The following is a 26,994-nucleotide window of genomic DNA, read 5'->3' as shown; positions in this document are numbered from 1 at the left end:
ATTGAAGACCTGCGCCAGAAAATCAATGAAGGATGCGATGCGTGATCCATAATTGATTTCAGATGCAGAGAGCGTGAAGTAGCCGATCCAGAAGGCACCGACTGCAGAGATCGCTTTCCAGCATTCACTGCACGGTTCAACAGTTACAAGTACCCTGAGGGCTTTAAGCCAATTGGGATCACCAAGTACGACGGCAAACAAGCTCCTCAGCAATGGCTACGATATTACTCTACCTGTTAATAAATATAACTCAGCACCAACATAAATATACAAGCAAAAATAAACATATATTAAAGCATTTCTAATCCCGAACCCAACATCCTTACACAAACACACACTAATCTAGACATGACAGCAGTACTGCAGCTTATGTTTTTCGTATCCTTTAATCCTGATGGATAAAAATTTCCATCTTTTGCCATCTTTCTACAGAACCTACAACTTTCTAGTTATCCAAAATTAGAGGAAAAATCATCAATATTGGGTAATTTCGAGGTAAACCTTAATCTGACAATCTGATTGATTCTGGACAACAGTCCTACTAAAACAGTCATAACTAAAGATCCAAACTTCAGATGAATATGAACTTTACCAATCTGAAAATATTGTAAAATTATGTAGAACTCTTACATATACCAAAAATTTCAATCATGTTATTAGCTTTGCCTAGACTTCAATTTAACAAACACTGCACAGAATTATGTATCTGAAAAATAGTCAGATTCCAACTTTAATTTCTCCCTCATCTTAAATCCGATTGAGGTGTTCTTTATGACCGTTGAAAGATCTCTAATTCTTCCTCGACTCCTATAAAGGTTTAATATTTTTTTGAGATCATTAAGAATACGAAAAACTACCATAAACAGCTACTGCGCATATTGCTGGCATGCTGAGAATAGCGACGAGGGCAAAACCTTACCCTAGTCCAAAAGGCGACTAATACCGCTACCCCCACATGCTAAGAACTTCTAAAATTAGAAGGAAAACAGGTTCTATAGCAGGGGCATGTCTCATCTAGGATTTCCCCTTAACAACAACCAGTGCAAATCAAAGGCGACGACATCCACGGCGATTATGCTCCATTTCCCCTTCTTCCTTGCATCCAACCTCGTCACACTACAGCACACAAGGCTGCACCACCATGAACAGCAAGGAAAACCCATCGAGATGGGGAAAAACCAAAAGAGGAAAGGAATCCAAACCGGTTTTGGGAGGGGAATGACGAGGATTGACGATGACGTGCCCTAATTTCTCTTCTCTTCTCTTCTCTTCCTCTCCCTCTCCCCTCTCTGTTCTTTGGTGCACGGGCAAAAGGGTGGCGGCGCAGGTAGAGGCGAAGGGTTTAGGGTTTGGGAAAGAGGGGTCGGATACTGTAGCATGGGGTAATGTAGCACGCGGAAATTGTAGCGTGGGCCCATCTAATAACTAAAAAAGTGTAACCTCTTTATCTCTATTCCAAACGTGACATATAAATAGACAATCGGAAAATACTCGACGATCTCTACGCAACCACAGTGTCCGTTCATCCATCCGAGCAGCGGATCAAAAAAAATTAATTTTAGCTATCAACTTTACACATTCCCGCATAGAAAACATATTTTGGCCTTGGAAAAAGTCCATTTTACTCCCGTCATCAATTCACTTTGTCCACTTAACCCGCTAAACAAAATTTAGACTCAAGCTACTATTCCAAACTCAATCTACCTCCTAATGAGATTTCTCTTTTTTATATTATAAGTGGAATTTAAATTTTAAATTTTGTAATGTAACTTATAATATGATGCCCTATGCTAGAAAAATACATTATGATTTTTTCATAAATATTTTTCTTGCAGAATTGTATTTTTATGATAAATTTTGTGTTAAATGTTTCCAAATTATGAAAATAACAATGAAAAATTCTTAATATAACTTTTAAAATATGACATTATGTTCTCTATCCACTCACAAATTTGGAAATATCATTAGAGAGTAGATTGGACTAATTCAATTCGTACGCGGAGAAAACAATCCATGAACTTAAAATTCAATTCGTATGCGGAGAAAAAAAGAGAAATATCATTAGAGAGTAGATTGGACTAATTGGAATTTTGGGGGAGTAAATTGAGCCTAAATTTTGCTCAGGTTTAAGCGGACAAAGTGAATTGTTGGAGGGAGTAAAATGGACTTTTTCCTTTGCCCTTTATTCATTTTGGGTGCTACAGTAAGGTTGACCTGGCGGCTAAGATGCTTCTTATCTATATATGTATGGCGGCTAAGATGCTTCTTATTTATATATGTATGGTTGACCTCAGATAACATAATTCTTCTTTGGTGAGGCCGGGCATACTTTGTCGGTTGTCTCTTAGATATATATTGTTGTATGTATCGGGACTTGGGAGATAGAAACTGGTGGTGCTCGTTTTCGTGTAGTTTAGGGTCTGTTTGCTTGGGAAGGGTTTTATCAGCTCCGGCTTTATCCTCTTATTGTTTGGACTTAGCAGCTCCTATTGTGCTTAGTGCCCCATATTGCTCATGTTAAGCTGCTATTCGCAAATATTTAAAATAACGGTTTAACTGATGAAGAAGAATAACGGGATGAGAATAATGTTCTTCACTAATATGAGAAATTAATATTAATATATATCTATGTATCTTCTTTATATCTATTTTTTGACACCTCTTTGTAACTCTTGTACCATGAAATATAATGGCTAACTAAAAACTTTTAACTTTTAAAGTAAAGTTGATGTTAATATTCATATCTGCTCTAAACTTTTGGCTATTTTTTGAACTATGCGATTCATATTAGCGGCCGCTGTGATCCCTTACTATGCCTCTATACGCTATTTATTACTGTGCTCCAAGATTCTTTATATAAAACCAGGGTTGTACCTTCGAAGGTTGCTTCAAATATTTTTTTTCTTTGTAAACTGTGATTGGAAAATTCTGAAAGTGAATGTACAGCGAATGACTGACATATTGGTGTTATCAAAGAACCAGTTCTCAAGCATCATACTCGGGTAGCATTTACCACAAAATGTTGCAGAATGCATATTAATTAGGTAGATTAAACAAGTAATTAAGCATCCTTTGGCATGGCTTCAAGAGGCTTCAGCTTCTACCCTGTTACAGTAGTGGCTTGTTAAGTAAAGCCGAAACCCCGCCAAAGAGGCTCTAAATTGACAAATAATAGAAAGCCATATATAAGAACTCTCAACCACAGCCAGTAATATCTTGTAGTTTGATTGATCATTTGAACTTTTTGTTATCGCTACCAGTACAATTTTTCTGAAAGTTGTGTTCTCGAGAAGGTTTATTTTCGAGATCGAGCGTGCCTATCTTGAGATTGAAGGTATTATGGATGGCTCATAATCGATGTGCATGCTGCATTCCAGTTAAGTACTAGCATCGTTATTTTCTAAAAAGAATATGAGCACTCATCAATCTACGTCGTCAGAATGTTCTACTGCAAAGAATCTTAGCTACGTATGTTTTGTTCCCCCTCCTAACGAAGGATTTTGAGTTCACGTCGTCTTCTAGTAATTTCAGTTACTCCTGTCCATATCAGTCTTGTTTTTTTATGATCGAATCTTATCTATGCCTGGCTCAGGTGCTTAACTACCTACTGCATCAAGTAGATCAGCTCAGTGTCTTCAGCGACACGGTCAAACTTTTTTAGCAATGGAGCCTGAGAAATGATTTCTATAGGTGACTTTTTTGGCAAAAGATTGAAACGGACAACCTTTGTCGTTGGTGCTACTAAAGTTAGCATTTTATATGACCAGCAGAGATTTAGAAATCATAAAGATTTATGCATGCATCTCATGGTGGCTTTAAGAAAATATAAGGTGGAGGGACAAGTTATTTGACACTCGTGCTATTACTCGAAAAGTTACATAAAAATATTTTATTGACAAAGTCACAAAACGAGGTGCCTTTGACACTTGCTTGGACGCACATTCTCTTTTTGTGAAAGAAGAAATGTATTTCTTTTAAAGAGAGCTTTTAGGCAGCTGATTTACTTGACGGTTCAAAGTTGTATTACATGGTTGCCAGCACGAATAATGAGATGATCGAGTACAGAAGGGCCGGTTTAGCTGCTGCAAACTCTCACGCATTTAGCACGTTTGAATCCGCGTTGAGTTTCCGACTTCAACGCCATCAGGGCGGTGCCAAGTTGTCAAAGGATAACGTTCTTATAGCGGATGTGCGATGGGCATAAAAAGTTTGGTGAACGAACGAACGACGAAGTTTCTGAGAGCCCCATGTACTGTTCAGACTTCGGCCTCATGCAAAATGGTGCTGCTGCATGTAACAGGATACACATGAACCGCCTATATATGGTTGTAATAAGGCCGAACATATTTTTGACCAAATTTTGAGTTCTAGCTCGATGCATGTCATCGCCGGCCTTAGACGGCACAGAAAATCGAAAATACGGCGCACGCGAACATGTTTCTCTAACTCTCTTTGGCACGTCATGAACCTCCCCGCGATCGGGATCTGCAGTTTTTCTTACGATTTTCCAGGCTACTAACTGAAACTTAACTTTGGAGCAGCCTAACCAGCCCAACTCAACAACTAGCATGTCCAAAAGCCTGTGATGAGGCTTGGGATGAGTCCTGGCTGATCTGGCTGGGCCTGAAACGATGCTTTGTTATGTTGGACCGGAAAGGGCAAGAAGCCAGCAGGCTGTGTGAATCTCTGGACTTCTCTCTCAAAAACAAGGCCTGTAGGTTAAGAGCGAGCAAAAATGTTCGGTTCAACCGGAGTGCTAAGGATTAAATATTTGTGGTCATGTATAATCGTGATGTACCAAGAGAGCTGCGTGTTTGGACGAATAATCGCAAGCCAAGCTCCCATATGATCCGTTGCGGAATACTCAGATCCAGAATCCCTATTAGATGAACAATAGCTCCATTGGAGAGTATCAAATTGCTAATGTTATGTGTTCCTCGCAGAAAAAAAGTTCTAATGTTTTTGAACTCTCACTAAAGTGTTAAGTAATACAGGCTGTTTGTTATAGTTGGCCAGATAAATGGTCATGCTCGAATGACTTTTATCCCAGGTGGATGCATCTATCATGGAAATGATTTGGTTTTACCTGTAACTCTGAAAAAAATTAAACAGAATTAATACAAGGTCTGGACTACTTTGTAAACGTTATAGATGATACAAAAATTCTCGCAATATGCCTTGTTTTCAGCTTATACTTTATAATATATTTGCTTCATCATCTAGTAGATGTTACATGATTAATTTGGGCTCTATGTGGCTTCCTGTGGTGTGTGGAGAGTTCATTTGCTAATGGCCAACCATTTGGAAACATAAACATAATCAATCCGGTGATTCTATTTTGTTAACACAATGGCGGTATTCCTGACTTCGAATTGAATAAAGACTGGCAAGGAACTGGAGACGCAATCATTTATTTCTTTGACATCTGAATTTTGATTTGCTAGAAAATTACATAGCATTTCACTTGACATCTTCCTACTGCTGGGAATAAGAACATGGTGCAATAACACGAAGCAGTAATCAAACAGATCTAGTACACACGCAAAGCATTCTTGATTATGCATGGAAAGGAAAGAGAGCACCAAATATTGTGAGCTCATTTCATTTTCAAGGGCACATAACACCACAAAAGTGGAGCTTATGCTGATCTCCGTTCATCTAATCTACTACTAATAAAAACGGTAGTGTCAGCGTCTCCCACCCCGTGGCTCCGAGCCACGCAGCGGGGAGGACGGGGCGCGGCCGCCGCTGTCCGCTGCAGGGAGGAAGGGCGTGCGACCGCCGGCGCCCGGTGCTGGGACGAGGATAGGGACGCGGCTGACGGCGCCCGCAGCGGGGAGGAAGAGGATGCGGCGGGCGGCAGCCGCGGGAAGGCGGCACCCGCTGTGGGAGGGGAGCGGGGCGCGCGGAGGACGGTGGACGGGCGCGGCTGCCGGAGCTGGCACGCCGGGCCGAGGAGGTCGGAGCGCATGGAGGACAGGCGCAGCTGCAGGAGCTCGCACGCCGGCGCGAGGAGGCTGGACAGCGCGGAGGACGGGAGCGGCCGCAGCACGCGACGCTGGGACGCGCGGAGCGGAGCACGCCACCGCCGGAGCTATCGGGCCGACAGCCTGACAGCTCGTCGAAGTCGTCGGAGCTCTCGGCGACGGTGAGCTCGACGCCCTCGCCCGCATCCCCACCCGCGGAGAAGAACTCGTACCCGCCGCCCTCGTCCGGGTACGGGCGAACGCGGCCGAGCAGCGGGTAGAACCAGTGCGCGCGGCGGAGGCCGTGGCGTCTGGGTTCTTCGCGCGACCGCAGGGCGAGAAGGAGGAGGAGGCTCCGACGCTCGGGTACGGCAGCAAGCGGGTCGGCGTCACACAAGCCGGCGCCGTGCCCGTCGCCTACGCGTCCTCCTCGACATTGCCGTGCGTCGCCTCCGCGTCCTCCAGTAAGCATGCTCCTCCCCCGAAATCCCTAAATCCCGTAGCAATCCGCAAACCCGTTGCAACGAATTCGCAAATACCGTCGCCGCGTCGCAGGTGAGGTGCGGGGGGTTGGGAGGGGTCGGCGGCGCCCGGTATGCTCGTCGTGGAGTTCCCGCCCGGCGACGAGTACTGCACGAGCGCGTCGTACACGTACCCTGGCGACCACGAACGCGGAGGCCCCACCGGCGTCGCCGAGGATCAGCGCCGCGGAGGCGAGCGCGACGATGAGGGAGCCCGCGCCCCGCGGCCGACGACAGCAGCCGGCCCGCCACATCGGCGGGGACCAGCTCGGCTAGCCACCCCGGCCACGGCGCGGGCGAGCGAGCGGGATGAGGAAGCGGCGGGCGCGTGCTTGGAGGCCGCGGCGCACGCGAGGTGCCTGGGGACATGGCGCGGGCGGCGAGGCAGGGGGCACGGGGAGGAGAGGAAGCAGGCGGCGGCAGTGGAGGACGGGGCGGTGGCCATCTGATCGCGCTTGCGCGTGCGGGAGGGGAGCGGGGCGACCGCAGCCGCGACCTTGCTGGCTGTGGTGGAATGGGACGGACGATGAGTGCCAACCTGCAGTCCTCGTTGAGAAACACAGCATGTAGAAGGAAGAAGACGCGACGAATTGCTGGCGCTGCAGTAGCCCCTAGGCGATAGGAAGCGACGACGGAGGCACTCAGGCACAGTCTGGGTTCACGAGCGGCGGATGAAGATACCGCTGTGCCCTGCCGGAATGGAATCCCCGCCGGCCAGCCCTCGGCCATCCATTGCTCCATTGGCGCTGGAGCATGCACACAGTCGAACTCCAAACAGAGCAGCTGAGCAAAGCACGAGCACTGAGTACACGGTCCGACGTGAAGCTATTTTGTTGCTTAAAAGCTTAGTTCTTCATTTGTCTGTTCTGTGTGTTTTGTTGCTTGGTTAATTTAGGAAGCATGGTGAAAGTAAAGATGGATTAGAAGGGAAATGGTGAGGCCAATGCCAAAACAAGAGGTGCCAGTTGCGGTTTGCAAATTTTTATGGTAAATTGGACACAAAGTTACTTATCATTTCTGTTCTTGTATATTTTGGTGATGGATTTCGCCTCTCCTCAATTTTATTCCGTCCTGTTTAACATTATTTTATTTTATTTAAAAATTATGTGCATGTAGCATTGGACTTTTACCTATAACTCACTTATTAGTGGTATGCGTGGCATAAGACTCATAGGACGTTGGACGCTACATATATGAAGTTCTACAAGATTATCTTAGAAAAGTATGAATTGTTATAGTATTCTTTATTTAGGTGATTCTTAGAAAATTATATCAGAAGTTTAAGATATTTGGCATGTTGGATACACTTTCTTTCTATTATTTTAACATGTCTTTTGCTACTGAAATTTATAGTCTAGACAATATGTTTATTATTTTCTTACTGTAGTTCTTTAAAATTATTTTATTTTATTTAAAAATTATGTGCCCGTAGCATCGCACGGGCTTTTACCAAGTGTCAATAGAACTTTATAGAGATCAGGCTGGCTGTCCTGAATAAGCCCCAACCGTGCCTGGTCGATTTGATCTCGTCCAGATCAAACTCGACTACCCCAAGTGTGTGTGCTCAGGGTCGTAGAAGGTGGAGGAGGCAGGGACGCCCACACACACGTTCTTAGGGAAGAGGAAAACATTGCCACCGGTGGAAGAGGAAGCGAAAGGCGTGAATGCAATACTAGGGCACATGTATTGCGATGGATAAGGACTTGTATCAACTTTGAAAGAATGAGCTGGTTATTGGGTAAGGTTATATAGCAATTAGGGAACAGTTTGGTAGAAGTCATGGGCAAAATCAACACCTGCTACTTTTTATTAAGTTAAAAGTACGGGCCATGTTATGGCCCGTCACTATTGACCAGTCAAAGATCACGGGCCTTCTTTTTGGGCCTGGTCAGCTTAGACCCAAAGGCCTTACAAGTGACGTGTCTGGGTCTTGTTATTGCCCATCAATGTTGGGATTATTATTGGAACACGACTAATTTACGGCTGACAGTAAATTAGGCCAGCTGTACAGCCGCACTGTTTTGGGAAAGCAAATAGAGATTCGCTCTCTGTTTTTAGCACTGCCAACCCCAACGTAATTCAGAGACAATGGAACTCGTACAATGCCTAATGAGGGTAACACTATGTAGTTGTGGTACAATGTTAGTTAAGTGCAGTATTGTTACCTATTCAAGTACAATGCTATTGCCTTATGCATGATGAAAAGGCACATTATTATTGCCTAATGCATAATGTGCATTGCTGATTAATTACGTATATTATTCTTGCCTGATGAAAGTTACAAAATTGCTAAAGCATAATAAGTAAATTCCTTAATGGTAATTGAAAAAATGCTACAATGTCAAGCTATCACTCTAGAAATACAATTTACTGGACCGAAAATTGTAAAGCATAATAAGTAAACGGATTAACCATAACTAGAGAATTTCTGCACAAGGCTATAATTCCTAATCAAACGATATTACTATTGCCTAATGCAGTATACTATTTCACCTATTTGGGAACCACATTTTTGCCTAATTCAGAATATGCATATAAGTATAATATACATCTCATTTCAATGCTTTATGGCAATCCAAATTAAATGTGACCAAAATGAACATAAGACAAGTGTGTACGCAATGGTGTAATTCTGGGTCACCACTTAGTTCATTACATCCCCATATGCATGTATGGGAAGTAGCTCAAGCCAATTACTTTTGGTCCAGCCAATGACCTAGAAAAAGAAAAGAATAAAGGATACATACAAGCAACCATCTAAACACATGAAGCAGAGAAAAATGGATGATAGCATTCCTGAAAACTCCATCTCTACAACGTGGTCAGGAATAATCAATAAACTACTTAGCTTCAAATACAAGTGGCCAGGAAAAATGCTAGAAATGCTATAATGAACATGTACAATCACAAAATGGGAATGGTGAACATCATATTTTTGACATTGGTAGACATAACACTCAAATGAATAATTTGCTAGTTGATTTAGCATCTAATGATGCTGTTACAACTGTGGCGCAAGCACAACAATTTGTGCTGATGCAGCTGCTCCTACATGTGCATCAACTATCCATAATGCAATACTTTATGTTACAGCAGTTGCCATATGATGATTCATTATCTTCAGCAGCTGCAGCATGCAGAAGCCGCATGTAACCTTCCGCATAAAAAGTACCTATTGTAACCCATATTATTGCCTATCAAGAACAATGTTATTGCCTAATTCATACCAATATTATTGCCTAACTAAAGAACCAGTGATGCTTAGGATCTAGCACAATACTACCGTGACTGGAGGAAAGAAAGCCTATAATTGAGGGTAAAAACACGATGCATCATTCTGGTCAGATATGTGTGCTTGTAGATCAGAATCATATAATGATGCAGATCACACTTTATTATATCCAGTTCTACTAGTGTCTGGTAATAGCACAAAACACTAGAAACGCATTTGCTAAATCAGGAAATGTAAATTGCTTATCGGAAGCTATAAAAATGTTATAAGGAATAAGTATAATTGCTAGTGAAAAAAGTAACATACTGTTTTGACGATAGAAACTGAAAAATCTTTGTTTGGAGCACATACCACGTTGGAAGATGGAGCACATCCATGTTGCCACTTCTGTCCTCTATGCATCCTATCAAATCTCTAAAAAATTCTAAAGTGAAAATTACCAGCCAGATAAAGTGAGGTATGGTGCCTGGGTTACGGACTTACGCTTGGCATTTTAGTTCTAGGGTTACATTGTAAAAAAACTCTGAACCTGTGTCACTTAAAGAATGTGGTTCCTAAACGAGGTGAAAAAGAGATTATGGAGACACATTGGCTAAACCAGGTTAAGCAGTGCTAAAGATATGCCTACTGCCATGCGTATAAGTATGGGCTATTTGATGAACAATCTCTGCATAATAAGTTGAATAAAAGGATGCTGCATGTACTGTCAGCTAATCAGAGGCGACGGAGGGAGCACGCGGGTGCTTGGATCTGCGACGCCAGGGGGATCAGGAAGAGGAACCTGGGCATGGGAGAGGTGCCAGCTGTGAGGGAGGAACCCGGTGGGGAAGGGATAATTGTGGGAGTCTTAACGGTATTTGGCTGACAGTTCCGGTGATCCCCATCGACACCGGTGTCAAGCTCTACCCCACCGGAGCTTCGGCGCGTGCCGCCACACACCTTGCCGACCACCAGTCACGCCTTGGTCTGCGCCTCGCCTGCTGAAGGCCGTCGGGATCCCGCGCTGCCGAGGCCTTCGTCCGCATCTGCTGCCGCCCGAGGCTCCACCGCGCTCGCCACCACGGGGAGCGCCGCGCTCCCACTTGCTGGCCTGCTGTCTGGAACGAGATCCTCCATGGGGCGCTGCTCTGGATCAAGAAGGGAGAGGAGCGGAAGGGAAAGAAAATGGGGAACAGGAGAAAGATGATGGGGAATGGAAATGGAACGACGCAAAATAAATGGGATGCAGACTGGGAGTCGGAAGTCCGAACCGCACGCAATGATCCGTCGGGTAGAACCGGCCGTTCCAAATAATAAAAATACGGCTGGCTGGGATGGAGTCATCACCTGTGTGTTATGCCCCTGACGCTTTTTATATATATCACTAACGATCCATATTCATGTAGTGTACCTACTTCTATGCATCTTTCCGAGCACAAGAACTCAGCCCCAAGCCTTGGTCAAAGTAACCAGGCAAAGCAGCCAGGAAGTATCGGAGACTAATTAAGCAATGGAAAAAAGCAGTATTTCGCCTAAGTACTTCTATGGTACATGCTCCACAAGTCTTCTTATGCTATACCTATCATTAAGTCGACAAACCAAGATATTGCTTTCTAATACGTCCATCGAATGAGCTTATATGTCAAATTAATGGTTGGAGTTCTCTAGTCAAAATTACTGGTGACCGTTGAGAGTTGGACTAAAGGGTTGCTAATTTGAATGGATCTGATTGTGGCTTGTGGCTTGTGCCAAATACAGTTCACACAAAGAAATCCAAATTCTCGTTCTTTGTTGTCAATTGTGATGTCACAACTAAGCTAGTTGTTCAAATGCGGAAATAATGCCCAAGCAACGCTCCTATGATAATTTCTAGCAATGTGCAACGGCGCGCCCTGATAAACATAAAATCGAGTTTCTCTTTTGTTTTCTGTTGTATTTGTATATTTATCTAACTGTTCTAGTTGCAAACCAACGATCACTAATTTTGACTTAAGGTATAAGATTTTACTCATAAAGTATTTTAGTCGGAGGATAGAGGCAGCCATTGTCTAAGGGGGCTCATTTCCCTTCTACTTCCTTTCGTTCTTCATCCTCTTTGTTTCCTCCTCCTTCCTCCTTTCTCCTCCAAAATGGAAGGGGGCTCAATCAGGTTGGATCCGGCCCTGTTTTAACTATCCATATTAACTTTCCAAGTAGAGTAAAATATCTCTCTCACAATCGTCCCCCCCCCACCCTCTCCCCCTCCCTCTCCCCTTCTCTCTCTCCCTAACTCCGCTCTCTCTACAACGTTGGTCATAGTGCAAATAGTTACTATGCGCAATTTATTACAACTACCTATTGTATAGTAACACCACAACTAGTCTTTGCATAGTGATTCGTTAATTGAAAATCTAATATGAGAGTTTTCTTATTAGCACCTTGATGGAGGCTACACGGTTCAATAAACCACTAGTGGGGCTAGTGCCTAAGGTTAGGCATAGCAAAAAGGAACATGTGGCAGACCAAACTCCTTTTATCTCAGTAACAATTTTATCCATTCTCGGTGGACTAAGTACAGTTTAGGTAGTTAGGCTCTCTATGGTGAAATCCAGCTTCAAGGCCCATACTCGGCTACTTGTATTTTTCTTAATTTATTCCAGATGAGGCTAAGTATTCTTTTGACGGTATGTGATGTGTCCATTAGCAGCGAGACACCTCTGCAACTTTATCTCTAGAAGATTATCAACACATATTCTCTAGTAGATGATCATAGGATTGCTATGATTTGAAGATATGTCAGCTTTGCATATCATAGGTGATCATAGGGTCATTACAATTTCAAGATATGTCGGTTCAACCTCTCATGGGTTTGCATTATGTCACTGTAATTTCAAGATCTGATGATGTCTCCCATAGGTGTTTACTGCACTTCCTTAGTCCTAAGGTTCATATGTCATAGACACATCATCATCCCATCACACAACCTCTACATTAATCCTCATTACCACTGACAATAATAACCATGGGATCTATTTTATTTAAAAAAGTATCTATATCTGCCATTATGAAAATAGACTAAAGTAACCCATAAATCTTTTACTAAGTTACCCATCTATTACATTATGAAAATAATTTAAAATAAGTTTACATCTAATTACCCACCTCATTGTTACAAATAATCTAATTAAACCCCTAAAATACCTACCTATGGCATTATAGACCCTTTTTGTTTCCTTGCTAGATTATATAATCTAGCTTATAATCTGAAATAAGCATCTCCTCCATAGCTTATAGGATTATCATAATCTAGGACATGAATTATATAATCTAGATTATAATCCAAGATATTTGTTGACCATTGAGGATTATTTAAGCTCCTGTTTGTTTACCCATAGATATATCCCACGTACTCACTATATATGCTTCCACATTGCCCAATTCATATCTGACATTGTTTTTGTGGGGGGAGGGGGGTAACTAACTCAAGGTGTACATAAATGATGTACAGACCATGTATAAATGCGTGCAAAAAACCGATGGAGCAGGTGTGATGCAAAGAGGGGAAAAACTATGAATGGAAATGAAACTCTATCACAGCATGATAAAAATTACAAAGTATCACTATGAATACTACTTAGAATATAAAAAATGAGAGGGAGCTAAGATAAGCAATTCTAATTATATCGTACAATTTAAATCTGAACTTTTAACACTTGCGTCTCTAAAAATTTATAATCCGTGCAAGAGCATTGATTCTTGGGGCTAGTTTTGTCCAATTTTAGTTGTTCATCAAATAAGCAGCTCATGAGATTCATTCCCATGTTTCCCCCCTTTCCAGATAAAACCCGGCCGGTAGCCTCTGCCCGATCCCAGTCACCTCCTTCGTTATCGAAGCGCCGGTGAAGGTGAACTCTTGACTGCGGTGGCCAAAAGATCCAAAATAATTGGACGGGCATCGGTCGGGACACGCAATAATTGGCCCCCACGCGAAGCCGTGCTGCCGGGTCGCTGCTTCGCGAGTTGCTATTGGCTAGAGCAGGGCCGCACTCCACGGTCCGGCCGTGGGTGGCGGCGTTCCCTGCCCTGTGGACCTCCCCTGCCCAAAGTTCCAGCAAGGGATCCAGAAAACCCAGCATCATCGTCGCCAAAACTCCGCACTGCAACACGTAACACGCCTGAGAATCTTGGTCGCCAGAGGACATTTAGCGCGGACGTCGTTTGGCCGCCCGCGCCGCGCCCACATCGATCATCAGCTTCCTCCTCCGTCAGTTGCCGCTCGCCGTGTTGAGTTCCGATCCGTCTTTCCTTCCTTCCACGCTCATCTCACCCAGATAAATATATTTACACGCCAGATTTTCCCATCCGTTGGCGTGCCCACGACGAGGTGCCGAACCCTGACCGGCCTCCTGCAAGCGCGTGCGCTACAGCAGGATCGCGGGATTACCATCGTCATCGCTTGCTAATTCGGCATGTGCCGAGGCATCGAGCGAAATCAGGCAGCCATCAACTGGCATTCGCGGTCAAAGCAGGCGAAAATCAGGACGCGAAACGCTGCCGGTCTCCAGGACGCGATCGATCCCCATCCGCCGTAGCAGCGTTGGTTGTTGGCGCAGATAAACCGAGCGGATCTTCCAGCCCGATCTGATCCGAATCTCATCGTAACCGCGAGCGCGTCCATCCAGCCCATCCAATCCACCCGCGCCGGCCGCTGCCCCGGCCGCCACTCGGCCACCGCCCCTCTCCGGGGCGTCCCAGGGCGCGGCCACGAGTCCGGCTCCCATTCCCCATATCGCCTCGACCCCCCGGCCCCTATAATACAGGGCGCCAGACGGGCGCAGCAGGGGCCCGGCACGCCCGCAACAAGGACGAGGGCGAGTTCGCCTCACCACGCGCGCGCGCGCCCGCCCGCGTGGCGTGCATGGCCGCGACCGCGTGCGCCTACGGGTACCAGCAGCAGGGGACCCGGCCAACGCCGCCGCCGCCGCTGGCGCTGGCCGCGCCGGCGAGGTCCTCATCGCAGGTACCCGACCCGTTCCTCATCGGCTTCGATGATGATGATGCACCAACACCGCCGCCGCCGCCGCTGCCGGGCAAAAAGACGCCTCCGCCCTTCCCGTCGCGCCACCTCGGGATCTGCACCGAGGGCCTCGGCTCCGAGAGCTCCGGCGACATCGACCTCAGCGATCTCCCCGACGATGTCAGCAACGGCTACGGCGATGCCGAAGTCGGGCAGGCCCAGGTGGTGCCGTGCAAGCGGCAGCACCGCGACGGCGGTGGCGAGGGGGCGGGGAGGAGGGCGAGGGGCGGGAGGCCGGCGCCGTTCCCGCCCCCGATCTCGGTGATCGGGGCCGGCGGCAAGCCGTGGCTCTACCTCCGGCCTCACCGGGAGGACGGCCGCCTCGTGCTGCGGGAGGTCAGGATACCGACCCGGGAGCTGCTCCAGGCGCGCCGGGAGGGCGGCCGGTTCACGCTCCAGTTCGCGCAGCACCAGCCGGAGGAGGAAGAACCGGAAGATGCGCATCATCATCACCATCAATGCCAAGACCATGAACCAGCAGATGAGAAAAGGCAGGAAGGGGACGAATAGAAGAGGGTTTTAGATTATTGCTCCGAGGTTTAATCAGCACTCGTCAACAAGTTCCACACGCCTAGTGCTGTGGGTTTTTTTTTTCACTTCCAGAGAGATGTAAATATAGCGGAATTTATGTTCAGTTGTGAGTCAAATCATCCAATCCATTGCTACGGCTTGGCAATACTCTGGTGAGCATCAACAAAAGAAAGACAGTCTCGTCCAGAAAACATAACCAAGTACAGAAGCTGGACGAGCATCATGCGTGGCACTGCTACTGCAATTTTGTGCTCTCGAGCACTTTAGGGGACACAGAAAACAGGGTTCACAAGAATCCTGACTTAGTTGATGGAAAAGTAACGGGTCACATGTGAAAGTTAGCTAACAGTTGTCAGTTAACGCGATCGTGAATGGCATATGGAATCAAATATGCTGATTCTGCAGCTTCTGCAGAGTATTATCATCCTCCCACATTAGTAACCAAGCAGTCAAATAGGCTAATGCTAGCATAAATGGAAGGGTAACAAGAAAGCATTGATGGCATTACATATTAGTTGAATCTCTGATAGTTTTTTTTTCCTCAGCCAAAGCATTGCGTTGCATTGCATGACAATATTTATTCATGAAATGTGAAAATGTAGAATATCAGGAATCACACAGGTGGCTTGTACGGATGCAAGCAAAGCATATTTGGACAGGGAAAGAAGGGAAAATCTACCATCGATGTGGTGGCAACACTCGGGGAGCCTGTGCCTTCCCAATAATGTGGAGCTCAGGTCCTATTCAAGGATAGATACACGTGCTAAAGTGGAGCTTATGATTATTTCTCACCATCCAGTGTCAATAGCACTTTATATAATTCAGGGCGGCGGTCCCTGAATATCCCCCAACCATGCCTGGTTGACTTTATCTCGTCTAAGTCAAACTCTGCTACCAGCACTTCCTCATCTTTGTCGTTAGCAAGCTTCACGATTTCTCCAGTTGGTCCTGCAGAGAACCACAGATCTTCAATTAAACTCATGTTTCTAATTCTTTGATTCTTCTATCTTCCAGTATAAAGATACACAAGCTAGATTACCTGCAATGAAGGAATTCCCGTAGAAGGTTATAGTGCTCTTGCCATGCTCAGTCTCAACAGTTTCTCTGCCTATCCGGTTAGAAGCAACAAGAGGAACCTGGATAATTCAAGGTAGATCATGACATGATCAGAGAAAAGACTGTTTCACCAGTATCACTTAAAGAGGAACAGCAAACATAGAAACATCTTTATGATTCCACATGAAGCTGATAACGCATTATGAACTATATAAAACAACAAATAGTACCAAATTGGCACCAGCATGGCCTTGCATGACACGCTTCCAATGTTCACGAGAGTCCAGGTTACCATCCTGCGGTTCAGATCCAATTGCAGTGGGGTAGAAAAGTATTTCAGCCCCCTGAAGAGTCATTGCTCTTGCACACTCCGGGAACCACTGATCCCAGCAGATTCCTACAAGTTTAAGAATGATGGCATTATTTATGAGTGAGATTGTCACATTAATTGCTATTAGTGCTACTGTACATAAACTAAAAAGTGCCAGTATCACTGCAGAACACAAATAACTTACCAACACCAATTGTCGCATACTTGGTTTTGAAAGCCTGCATCAATAGCAGTAAATACATTTAAGTGAACTTTTGCTGACCACAAACACAGTTACAGTTCAAAATATATATAAATCCATATATATTTTTTGTGAGGAATATACACATAAAGTTGGGAGTGCAACCTAGAACAACAAAGAATTACCTTAAAGCCAGTGTCACCCGGGTTGAAATAAAATTTCTCTTGATAACCTGACAAAAAGTGGTAGTTAGAAGATGCGATAACCCAATCTATAGCGGAACAGGAAACTACTATGACATTTATTACCTGGTCCATCTGGAATGTGTGATTTGCGATAGAGGCCAAGATCAGTGCCATCAGCATCAATGATGGCCACTGAATTGTAATGGGCATTGTTTGCTTCTTCAAAAAAACTGACAGGTATCACAACTTCCAACTCCTTTGCAAGCTGCTGCATCCTGTTGATCAAGGGGGGTGGAGGCGCAAAGGTGTAAGTGTAAATGTTAAAGAAATTGAAGGAATACATTACTATTGACTGCTTAAAGGAACAACAACAAAGTCTACCTTATGATAGTTGTGTTGCCTTTATAAGGTTTAGCGCGACGAAAGAAATCCATCCTTTGAGCTTGACAGAAATAGTGCCCCTCAAACAATTCCTAGGACATGAAAAAAATAAATATACAGAGAATTATAAACTCAAGTAATACAAAAACAAGAATATCTACGTGAACTCCTATGTTCTTTCTGCTTTATTTTGAAAGGAGCATTGCAGTTAAGTCTTGACGAATTTTAGCTAAATATTTTATTTGTCACATATAAATTTACCTGAACGAGTACAATCTTCGCACCTTTCTTGTGCGCTTCCCTAATCAACCTGCAATACAAATGATCAGTCCCCAAGTTTTCCAACAATGATAAACCGGGGGGGGGGGGGGGGTGAGAGCTGCAAAGCATATGCTCCCTATCATTTTAAATAAAATAACTCAAATCACGGATGTCTCAATTTGCTACCAGAGCCAGAATAAATTTCAAAATCTTGAAAAAAGAAAGTTCTAAACGTGCTGAGTTTTAACACAAGAATGGAATACTAACAAAAAAAAGAGGGTTCCAAAACTGGTGAATTTTGAACACACAGAGGATGATATACTGACCAAAAAAAGTTCTAAACTGTCCAGCCGAGAATGGCATTTAAAGTAAATGAAAGCCACCCCGACACTATTGGTGAGTTCTAGATTAAAACCATCAGTATCAATTTCAAACAGATCCGGCAAGCTCATAGCTAAACAATAGCTTTGCAACCCAATCATCCAACAATGCGCTCAAATAAATATACACCTTCAAATATGCTACATGTATGAAAGAGTAGCAGGAAACAGAATAAGTTCAAGAAGTTCAAGTCAGCAAGATGAACTGTAATGTGGTTATGATGCATGAGGTGCAAGAAAATTGCTGATAGAGTTAAGACAATTTTTTTTGGAATTCATAGTTTCCTTTCACTAAAATAATAATCAATGAAATATAGCACACTGTAAACGTAGCAATCAACAATGTTATCTCCCTTTCGGAGCAGCACTGTAACTATTGGAAAATAGAGTCCTGCCCTTCAGGAAAGTGACAAAGTAACTTCCAAGGAAAGGGGGTAAAAGAGTTATCACTGCAAGGGTGTAAAACTGACTCGTTAAACATATGTTGCTAATTTACCCAAAAGGTGATCCAGAAATGTCCTCCAGTTCTAACATAGTAGCTAGAAGTTAGAACTAAACCAGTGGCTTGAAACACGTTGGTTAAAATGTGGAGAGAAGAACCAACTCTGCAGTAATTGGACATATTTTTGCAGTCCTCACTCCTCAGCATACAAAGTAGATGGATAAGCAGATGGATAACGCTTTCACTTTGCGATGCTAGAATATAAAAGATCTTGTAACATAATTAGCTAAACCTCACTCACCAAATGAACAAATTGAAAACATAGCATCAAATTTGTGATTTGAGATTTTGGAGAAGCTATCAATATAGCACAAGCAGTATACAATTGTATTAGAGAACTACTAATTTTGACTCGAAAAAATGTATATTTTCATTGCATTATCTAAAAGGACTTAATAAAAAGGTACATATCGAATCCAAACACCAAGGCAGATGCCTCAATAATTCACTGCAAGAATAAAGTAGCTGACAGAGAAAAGAATGGCAACGGAACAGGGAAGAATAAAGTAGCTGACAGGATTGTCCAATCCAAGGTAGAAGGTATAGAAATCCATTTTGCAAAAACAGGGTAGTTGAGATATAGTCATTATAGTTTTCTCTGAGGTGCATTTGTACTCAAAATTTTTGGCCACCTTAAAAGGATCCAAGTTTTAGTGGATACTAGGGATTGGGCTAGGCTACTCGTCTAGATTGCTACTGAAACTGAAGTTCTAGCAGGATAGATACTTGATGGTAAAACAAAAATGAAGTGCTAGCAGGATAGATAGTCGTCTAGATTTTGTAATGAGAGAACTAGTTGAGGCACCGTTCCCGAAAGCACACTCCTGCACGCAAATCAAGTAGTAGGAGTGCGTACTGAAGGCGGATTTCAGGACAAATCTTCACGAATCAACCCCTTCTAGGCAAAACCCACCTTGGGGCGGGAATCAGGGACGGGGTTAGCAAGGGGTTAGAGTCACAAATCATAACTTGAGCAAACTTCAACTTCCGCGAGACCGCGACCGAACTAAACAGCTAGAATTTTGGTTCCTTTGGGGCGGGGATCAGGGACGGGGTTAGCTAGGGATGCAGGCGGCCATACCTCTCGGCGGTGGCGACGTTCTCGGCCTCGACGTCGGTGCAGGCGAACTGCACGGCGGCGACCGCCACCTTCCTCCCCGCGGCCGCGGCCATCCTCGCCTCCGCTCCCGCCGCGCGCGTTCCCACTTCACCAACCCCCCTCCCCCCTCCCCTCCCCCCTCCCCCGACTCGCTCCTTCCGCTGCTTGGACTGCGGCTGCTGCTGCTGCGGCTGCTGCTTGTCGTATGAAGCAGAGGAAAATGGTCGGCATTTATGGAGAAAAACAGGAGCCGCCACGGGGCCCACCTGATACGGGGGTTGTTGAACTTGAGGCGGTTCGTTGGGCCGGCCGAGCTAGGCGACACCAGAGCCCCATGACGGACTTAGTCAGGCCAACCTAGGCCTGACAAGGCCCAGTAGAGTTTTGGGTGAGCCCGAAGCCCGCCAGGAAGAGGAAAAACTCTGCGCCGCCTTGCCGGACGCCGCTGCGCCGGCGCACCGAACTGCTCGTTTTGCCTCTCTCGTAGCCATCATCGCATGCTGCTTGCCACACCGCGCATGGAACGGAAACGGATCGACGACACCTGCTCCATGCCACTTGTCCGAAATGCCATGGCGATTGGGTCTGCATTCTTCTCTGTTATTTTTCAATTTTCTTCCACCGTTTTATCCCAAACCAATCGGATAGATACCGAATGCTGGAACGGAACGGAACGATCGATACTGGAGAACGCACTCTGTTCCGGTCGCGGTTTCGCGAAACCGTGTTCGCTGTGACGCCATCCGGGTCGTCCTTATCCACACTCCCGTGAGAATCTAGCAGGTTCGAAGCATCCGCCGGACACTGACAGAAAAGGCGAGGGCGTCCCCTACAAATAGATCGGAGCAAAGCCGATCCAGATCGGCCGCGAGTCACCGGCAACGTGTCGACGCCGTCGTGTTCTTGGGGGAGGGATAAAGAGTAAGCGGTGTGTGTTCACTGTTCAGCGTTCTTGCGGGGCGAGAAGAAGGAAGACCGTCCGTGTGAGAGGGGGATGGCTACAAGAAGGGCCGTGGGGGGAGCTCTGGTCCCTCGGCCTGCGTGGGCGGCGCTCGCGGAGGCCGTGGCGAGGAGGATGGAGGGCCTGGGCGGCGCCGGGCGCGCGCCGCGCTACTTCAGCGACAAGGCCTCCGGCAGGGTGCTCAGCGAGGAGGAGCGCGCCGCCGAGAACGTCTACATACAGGTGACGGGCGATTCGTTAGCTGAATAAGCGTTGCGATCGGGCGCGATGGCGTGCGATTTGGTCGTTGGTGCTAACTGAGCTGGGTTGATTCGATCGTGCAGAAGATGGAGCGGGAGAAGCTGGAGAAGCTGCGGAGGAAGGCGGACAAGGACAAGGCCGAGGCCGCCAAGAGGGCTGCCGCCGCCAAAGGGGACAAGAAGGTAACTGACGCGCCGGCGATTCGATCTTGAGCACTACCTTAATTGCTACGCTAGCTAGTTTCTGATTTATGTCCCAAATTCGTCGTGAACTCTGGAATCCGTGCTGATCGTGTGCGTGCGCTCTTGTTTGGTCGATTGCAGAAGGGTGGGGAGGAGGCGCATCCAAGCTGAGCGCCGCATCAGATCGATGCTCATGTGACGGCGTGGCGTGGGGTACAGCTGATCCGTACATGTAGATAGAACCTCTGCTCGTCGTACTGCGCACAGTGCCTTGTCGCTGTGTTTGTAACCCCTATCACTACTACTGCGAACTTTCTTTGGAGCGGCGATGTGCCTTGTTGGTTGCAAGTGGAGGCTTCGCTCAAGCCTCTTGCATGTACATAGTTCATCGATGATGAATAAAAGTGCAGTGTGAGAAAGAAGGTAATGCTCGATTCGACGATCTGACGGGGAGCGCAGCAGCGGCACGAGCTTGATCCTGTGTCCCCGACTGCATTTGTTCTCCCAGTCGCCTGCGCCGTGCTGCACGCGTCGCGAGGCCGTGCTAGCTTTGGCCTTTGGTAGAGGGCACCGTGGCAGCGCTTGCAACCGGTTCGCTGTCGGGCGGGGGTCCGGACCCGGGCTGAACAAGTGAACATGTCAGTCTCTATGCAAATTAACATGGGCAACGAGGCCTGTGACTAGGTTTGACGTCAGGTATTTGGGCTAAAGCTGGCTTCCACGCCCTGTTTTTCTATAGCTGAGATCGGTTTATTGACCAAACCAGCTAATAACACGTATACACACTACAAGGGAGCATATGGGCTGTGGAACCGGGCTGGGGCGGCCCGGGTCATAGATCCGTCCCTAATGAAAACGGTTATTAGCATATGGGTCGGAAATGATCGGTGAAAGGTTTTGTGTGTGTTTGCTGTGCCGTGATTTTTGGAAAAGCTACTGTAAGCTGTGGGCTGTGAAAAAGCTGCTGTGGGAAAAATAGAAAACCGTTTGATTAGAGCAGCCGTGAGCTGTGGAAAACTATGTGCTGTGGGTGAAATACATGTAATACCTCTGAAGGTTTGTGAAACTGTATATAAACCAAAATACTCGTACAAATATAATATGTTCACTATTTTGCATGTAAATATATTTTTTAAAAGAAAAATATTAAATTTTCTAAGTTTTTCATCCATATAGTCCACATCAATAGAATTGTAGCAATTACACAAGGTAAATGGCTCGTAAAATTATGATGTATGTCAACGTAACTGTCCCCCCTCGCACTAACCAAATCACCAGTGATCTTGTCACGAATGGTATTCATGGTATCTTCATTTTCTACCTCTTCACTCCCATCTTCTTGTGTCTGTGCCGTGCCACTTGTAGATGGTACCAAGCACTGCTCATCAGCATCACATCTCTTAATTTCACACCTAGACAAACGATAAGATTGGCCATAAGAATACTATAAAACTCGTAATCACGGATTTGTGCGAAATATTCACGTCGGAGCGGGTGCGGCGGTGCGGTGACAGGGTGGCCGGGGCGGCGCGGCGTCGGGGCGTGCTATCTCCAAAACGAACCTCTGCAGAATTCTTCTAGCAGCGCCTGGCAGGCTCCCGGCGCAGGGCGGAGGGGGGGGGGGCTGCAGGCGCAGCGCCTGGTAGGTTCCCGGCGGGGGGGGGGGGGGGGGTGCAAGCAGGAGGCGCTGGTGGCGCAGGAGGGGGGGCGCGGCTGACAAGCGGACGGGGATGGGAGCTGATAGAACGAACCGTTTTACTCCATAACCAATGACAGGTGGGTAATTTTTTTACCTTAAAAGTCACTGAAAGCAGGGGGGAAGTTGTTTTTGCATTTGTATTAGGGTGAAAGCTGCTTTTGGGTAAAAGCAGCTAGAGCGTTTAAACCCTTTGGTTGGCTTTTGTCTTTTGCAAAAGTAAAAACAGGTGTAAAAGCCCAACCAAATACACCCTTTATCACTTTCACTTTCATATATTTTCATCCGAAACGATATGATAATATTGAAAACGAAAACGGTATCGGTATTACGATAATTTTATAAATGAAAATATACGATCAAGTATACAATCGAGAACGAAATGATACTTAAAAAAATAATAAATATGTCAAATCACATAGCACAACTCTAACTATATAACTTATTTCATCCACAAGTATTGATGATTAAGGTGTTAATCAAGTATCCATCATGTAGGATATGTATCTCATTTTATACTATAAAAAATTTAGACATTAATTACGAGCCGCGGGAAGCCGAAGCCGACCTGGCCGGTACCTCCGCCCCTGCCCTGCATGCAGCAAGAAGCCTCGGTTAAAATTCGACCAATCTTCGACGCAGGGCAAGCCGATCTCACAGTTGCTCTGCCGATCGGTCTCTCTCAACTGGTGACGCGAGGCCGAGCCAGAGGATGAGAGCTCGAAGCCATGGAACGAGAGAGAGAGAGAGAGAGAGAGAGAGAGAGAGAGAGAGAGATGCTAGCACAGTACCTTGAGATGCAACAGTGGCGCGTGGCTGGCGGAGGGAGTGACGGGCCAGGGAGCACGAAACAGAGTGGAATGGTGTGGGAGGGAAGTAGGGAACCGGGAAGCGCGCGGGGCGGTGGTAGAAATACTGGGAGGGGGGAGGGTGGAAGAGCGGTAACGGCGGCCGGGCGGGGCGCCACGCTGGTCGCTGCGGGAAACGACACGGCGCCGCCAAATTACAGTACTGCCAAATTACACGAATTTACACGAACCTGCCATCTCCATTCGTCCTCGATCCCTCGCACGGCGGGTGATTCCTCTCCCCCGTCGCCCCTGCTCCATGCGCCGCCGCCGGCCCTTGCTCCATCCGCGACAGATCGATGTCACCGGCCTTCCCCACCTGTCTGCGCCCCGCGGGCACCGTCGATTCCGTCGTCCCCTCCCGTGAATCCCGTCCAGGCGGCGGTCGTTCCCGGCCGGGCGGCCGTCGGCGCCGTGCCACCGCTCATCCCCGCGCGGGCGGGCGTCTACTTGCCAGCGCGCCGGTCTCCATCCCCGCCGCGAGCCTACCAGGAGTCCCCGTCGATGGCCGTCGTCGCACGCCCAGCGCTGCCCATCCCCGTCCCCGGCCGCGCCCGCCTCGCGACCGGCGGGCCGAGCGTGCGGTCGTGCCGGCGTGGCCCCACCCCGGCCGCGGCCGCGCAATCTCTGGCGCCGCGCGAATCCGTGCGACTAGCGGGCCGAGCGTGCAGTCGCCGGGCGGCCGCGCACGCCGAGTGCTTGTTGGAAGTGAGTCGCTCCGCGCTGACCGAGCTGCCGCAGCTGTTGTATGCACGAGCTTGCCATGGTGGTGGTGCGCTCGCGGTACGCGGACGTGGCGCAGGAGGTGCTCAACGAGACAACGACGTCGTCGACCACATGCTGTACGGCGTCGCGGACGTGGCCGCCGACTCGTACAGCGGCGCGAGGCCGTCGAGCTGCTAGGTGTGCTAGCCATCCGTGGTGGGCTTAACCATCTCATGGCCTCGTCCGAGGACGGCGGCGAGGCTCAGAGCTTCAAGAGCAACCTCCTCAAGATGCTTCAGCTGGTGAGCGTTCGTTCACACCATCTCCCAGGCAAATTTCACTGCATTTTTCTTGCGCCACTCACATTGGTAATTGTTAAGCATATTTCGATTATAACGATCTGCAGATGAATGAGAAGTATAACCAAAGCTTGAACGAGATCCAGAGCACGACTGTCAAAAGTTCAAGGCACTGATGCTTTCGGGCTCCACCGGCGTTAGCAACGGCAGCATCTACGCGCCGTGACGGTGGTGTACTCTGGGAGGAGGCGGATTGCCGGCGAGATCATGGCGGCGGCGAGCTGGGCGTTGAGCTGCAGCATCAGGTTCACGTTTACGTGCATTGGTGGCAAGTAGTGTTGTATTCATGCACTTTGTATGTCTTTGTGAGTAATGTTAAGCAACAGTGTGATCAAGTTGAAGTTCATGTGTATTGGTGGGAAATAGTGTTGCATTTGGTGGCAAAAAGAAAGAAAAGCACCAAGAGCATATAAGGGATGTATGAACTAAAAATTCATAAAATCTGATTCTAGAATCCAAGAATCCAAACAACAATATTTAGATTCTAGTCATAATCCAGATTTTGCAAATCCATCCAAAATCCAACGTGTCCTCCAGACGGGGCCTTTACATACGTGAACTATTTCCCTTTATCAAAGCTCGACTAACATTTTTATTGCTTGACCATCAAAAGTCCGAGAAAGAGGAGCAAGCACTAGGCAAGATGGCAAGTTCCATGGCACTTACAGCAGGGAATGCCACGAATACAATCAATTAGGACAATACTCTACGAGGACATTCCCCACAAACAGCGGCTGCTCGGCGACAAAAAGCTCCGGATTGAACAAATAGCCTTAGGGCCTGTTTAGTTCACTTTGCATTTTTGCAAAATTTTACTGTAGCAAAGTAATCTTGCTAATTTGAAGTACTAAATGAAGTCTATTTGCAAAACTTTTTGCATGGATGGGTTGTAAATCAACTGTAGCATCACTGTTGCAAAACATGGATTAAGTAGGCTCATTAGATTCGTCTCGCGATTTACAACCCATCCATGCAAAAAGTTTTGCAAATAGACTTCATTTAGTACTTCAAATTAGCAAGATTCCTTTGCTACAGTAAAATTTTGCAAAAATGCAAAGTGAACTAAACATGCCCCTACTCAGCAATGTGAACCCAGAAAGAGCAAGGTGCCTTCGGCTCTGACCCACTACGCATGACACATGCTAAGAGACTCGACAGTGAAGCTGTGGAGAGGCAGAATGGCGCATGACGAAGTTTAAATTCAAATTGAACACCTGGTGAAGGCCCCATGTACAGGAAAGGCACGAGCTGCTCCGGCCAACCATGAGCGGAGCAGAGACAACCCAGAGCTAACTAGAGAAGACGAAAACTTCCATGTGGCCGACACCTACTCCACCGATCGATCTGATGATCCGAGGCCCCGATGCCACGTCCGCATCCAGCACAGGCGGTGACGGGTGGCGCCGCCACCGCCGAACCAATGGCTAGTCGGCTTCGCTCCCCCTGGACATCCTCTAGCGCCGGCCGTTCCAGCAGCAGCAGGAAGTGAGTCGGCCGCCAGCCACGCCCACCACCGGCGGCCACCGCCGACCCCCTCAGCCGCGGCCCGCGGCTGCGACCGGACGCCGCCGAGGCAGGACACCTTGGGCGAGCCCGGCTCTGCCAGGCGGTCCGCGGTCGCCTCCCCGGCCGCGAACACCCTGGCGCGTTCGCCGAGGCGGCACGGGGAGCGGCGCCGCCTGCCGTGCTCCCGCGCGGCCTTGCCCCCCGCGGCGGGCGCCAGGCCGCCGATGACCACGGCCACCGCCCTCGGCGCCGGCGGGGTGGACGACGACAGCGAGCTCCTCGCGGCGGCGGCGGCGGCCACGCTCCGGCGCGCGGCGCACTTGGGGTTGGCGCCGGCGCCCTTGGTGGAGTCGTCCCGCTCCAGCACCGCCCCGCCGCCGACGTCGCTCCAGTCGATGTCCTCGCCGATCCTCAGCCGGAGGGACTGCGGGGGGGCGTACGGGTCGTCGTCGTCGTCGTCGTCGCGCTCCTCGGCGTCGGAGCCGTCGTCGAACAGCGCGGTGTCGCAACCGCACGCGGCCTTCAACTCCTCGCCGCCGCCGCCGAGGTCGAGCGGTGGCATCCCCGCGGCTCAACGTGGCTTACGACTCTCTGTGGCTGCGCGGTGTGTGTGTGTGCGCGCGCGCAAGCACAGGCAGCAGGGCAGACAGCTGGGTACGGTTTTGAAGAGGTGGTGTCGTGTCGTGGCGAGGCGGCAAGGGGCAGAAGGGGTATCTTGCTCCAGGCTGCCGGGGATCGGAGGCGCCAATGGTTTGGAGGTGTGGGGATTTGAAAAGGCGACATGGCCGGGGTTGGGTGGGGGCGGCTTATCATAATCCGGGGGGTTGGCCGGTCGC

At 47.6% G+C, this 26,994-nt stretch overlaps 5 protein-coding genes and 1 long non-coding RNA gene across 8 annotated transcripts; 3 read left to right on the top strand and 3 right to left on the bottom strand.

Annotated features, from left to right (window-relative positions):
* Window positions 1-9,083: 9,083 nt before the first annotated feature.
* LOC112892964 lies at window positions 9,084-11,196 on the bottom strand. Of its 2 annotated transcripts, none has more exons than XR_003228736.1 (2): window positions 10,631-11,196; window positions 9,084-10,500 (listed from the first exon to the last, which is right to left on the bottom strand). It is a non-coding gene; the product is annotated as an uncharacterized LOC112892964 (long non-coding RNA). The 2 variants fall into 2 exon arrangements; XR_003228731.1 differs by having other exon boundaries at window positions 10,659-11,196.
* Window positions 11,197-14,399: 3,203 nt separating this feature from the next.
* On the top strand, window positions 14,400-15,432 carry LOC112872839 (protein FANTASTIC FOUR 3-like). Its single transcript, XM_025935879.1, has one exon. It carries the CDS (start codon window positions 14,596-14,598, stop codon window positions 15,262-15,264), a length of 669 nt encoding a protein of 222 aa, XP_025791664.1. The 5' UTR covers window positions 14,400-14,595; the 3' UTR covers window positions 15,265-15,432.
* Window positions 15,433-15,796: 364 nt separating this feature from the next.
* Window positions 15,797-19,807, bottom strand: LOC112872830 (N-carbamoylputrescine amidase). The gene is made up of 9 exons (XM_025935871.1): window positions 19,644-19,807; window positions 17,681-17,729; window positions 17,420-17,511; window positions 17,162-17,313; window positions 17,039-17,085; window positions 16,857-16,890; window positions 16,572-16,738; window positions 16,325-16,421; window positions 15,797-16,233 (listed from the first exon to the last, which is right to left on the bottom strand). The coding sequence occupies exons 1-9, from the start codon at window positions 19,733-19,735 to the stop codon at window positions 16,067-16,069; spliced, it is 897 nt and encodes a 298-aa protein (XP_025791656.1). The 5' UTR covers window positions 19,736-19,807; the 3' UTR covers window positions 15,797-16,066.
* Window positions 19,808-20,515: 708 nt separating this feature from the next.
* LOC112893370 (uncharacterized protein At2g27730, mitochondrial-like) lies at window positions 20,516-21,471 on the top strand. Of its 2 annotated transcripts, none has more exons than XM_025960673.1 (3): window positions 20,516-20,844; window positions 20,946-21,082; window positions 21,186-21,471. In XM_025960673.1, the coding sequence occupies exons 1-2, from the start codon at window positions 20,656-20,658 to the stop codon at window positions 21,072-21,074; spliced, it is 318 nt and encodes a 105-aa protein (XP_025816458.1). In that variant the 5' UTR covers window positions 20,516-20,655; the 3' UTR covers window positions 21,075-21,082; window positions 21,186-21,471. The 2 variants fall into 2 exon arrangements, with proteins under 2 accessions (XP_025816458.1, XP_025816448.1); XM_025960663.1 differs by having other exon boundaries at window positions 20,519-20,844; window positions 20,946-21,044.
* A 2,395-nt stretch (window positions 21,472-23,866) lies between these two features.
* Window positions 23,867-24,985, top strand: LOC112878904 (HHIP-like protein 1). The gene is made up of 2 exons (XM_025943165.1): window positions 23,867-24,595; window positions 24,700-24,985. The coding sequence occupies exons 1-2, from the start codon at window positions 23,888-23,890 to the stop codon at window positions 24,766-24,768; spliced, it is 777 nt and encodes a 258-aa protein (XP_025798950.1). The 5' UTR covers window positions 23,867-23,887; the 3' UTR covers window positions 24,769-24,985.
* An 846-nt stretch (window positions 24,986-25,831) lies between these two features.
* Window positions 25,832-26,948, bottom strand: LOC112876190. Its single transcript, XM_025940246.1, has one exon. It carries the CDS (start codon window positions 26,718-26,720, stop codon window positions 25,980-25,982), a length of 741 nt encoding a protein of 246 aa, XP_025796031.1. The 5' UTR covers window positions 26,721-26,948; the 3' UTR covers window positions 25,832-25,979.
* Window positions 26,949-26,994: the final 46 nt, after the last annotated feature.

This window comes from Panicum hallii, chromosome 1 (genome assembly GCF_002211085.1).
Source record: "Panicum hallii strain FIL2 chromosome 1, PHallii_v3.1, whole genome shotgun sequence".
Lineage (NCBI taxonomy): Eukaryota > Viridiplantae > Streptophyta > Magnoliopsida > Poales > Poaceae > Panicum > Panicum hallii.
The sequence above is the reverse complement of the archived record's forward strand: the minus strand, read 5'-3'. Positions and strand labels throughout refer to the sequence as shown.

What these genes read in the sequence shown, in the direction of transcription:
- LOC112872830 (XM_025935871.1), bottom strand. Translation starts at nt 19,735, where the DNA reads ATGGCCGCGGCCGCGGGGAGGAAGGTGGCGGTCGCCGCCGTGCAGTTC. An exon ending in CGAAGATTGTACTCGTTCAG is followed by an intron (nt 17,512 to 17,680) that starts GTAAATTTATAT and finishes TTCATGTCCTAG; the next exon opens with GAATTGTTTGAGGGGCACTA. An exon ending in ACACATTCCAGATGGACCAG is followed by an intron (nt 17,086 to 17,161) that starts GTAATAAATGTC and finishes ACTTTTTGTCAG; the next exon opens with GTTATCAAGAGAAATTTTAT.
- LOC112878904 (XM_025943165.1), top strand. Translation starts at nt 23,888, where the DNA reads ATGTCACCGGCCTTCCCCACCTGTCTGCGCCCCGCGGGCACCGTCGAT. An exon ending in TCCTCAAGATGCTTCAGCTG is followed by an intron (nt 24,596 to 24,699) that starts GTGAGCGTTCGT and finishes AACGATCTGCAG; the next exon opens with ATGAATGAGAAGTATAACCA.
- LOC112872839 (XM_025935879.1), top strand. Translation starts at nt 14,596, where the DNA reads ATGGCCGCGACCGCGTGCGCCTACGGGTACCAGCAGCAGGGGACCCGG.
- LOC112893370 (XM_025960673.1), top strand. Translation starts at nt 20,656, where the DNA reads ATGGCTACAAGAAGGGCCGTGGGGGGAGCTCTGGTCCCTCGGCCTGCG. An exon ending in CCGAGAACGTCTACATACAG is followed by an intron (nt 20,845 to 20,945) that starts GTGACGGGCGAT and finishes TCGATCGTGCAG; the next exon opens with AAGATGGAGCGGGAGAAGCT.
- LOC112876190 (XM_025940246.1), bottom strand. Translation starts at nt 26,720, where the DNA reads ATGCCACCGCTCGACCTCGGCGGCGGCGGCGAGGAGTTGAAGGCCGCG.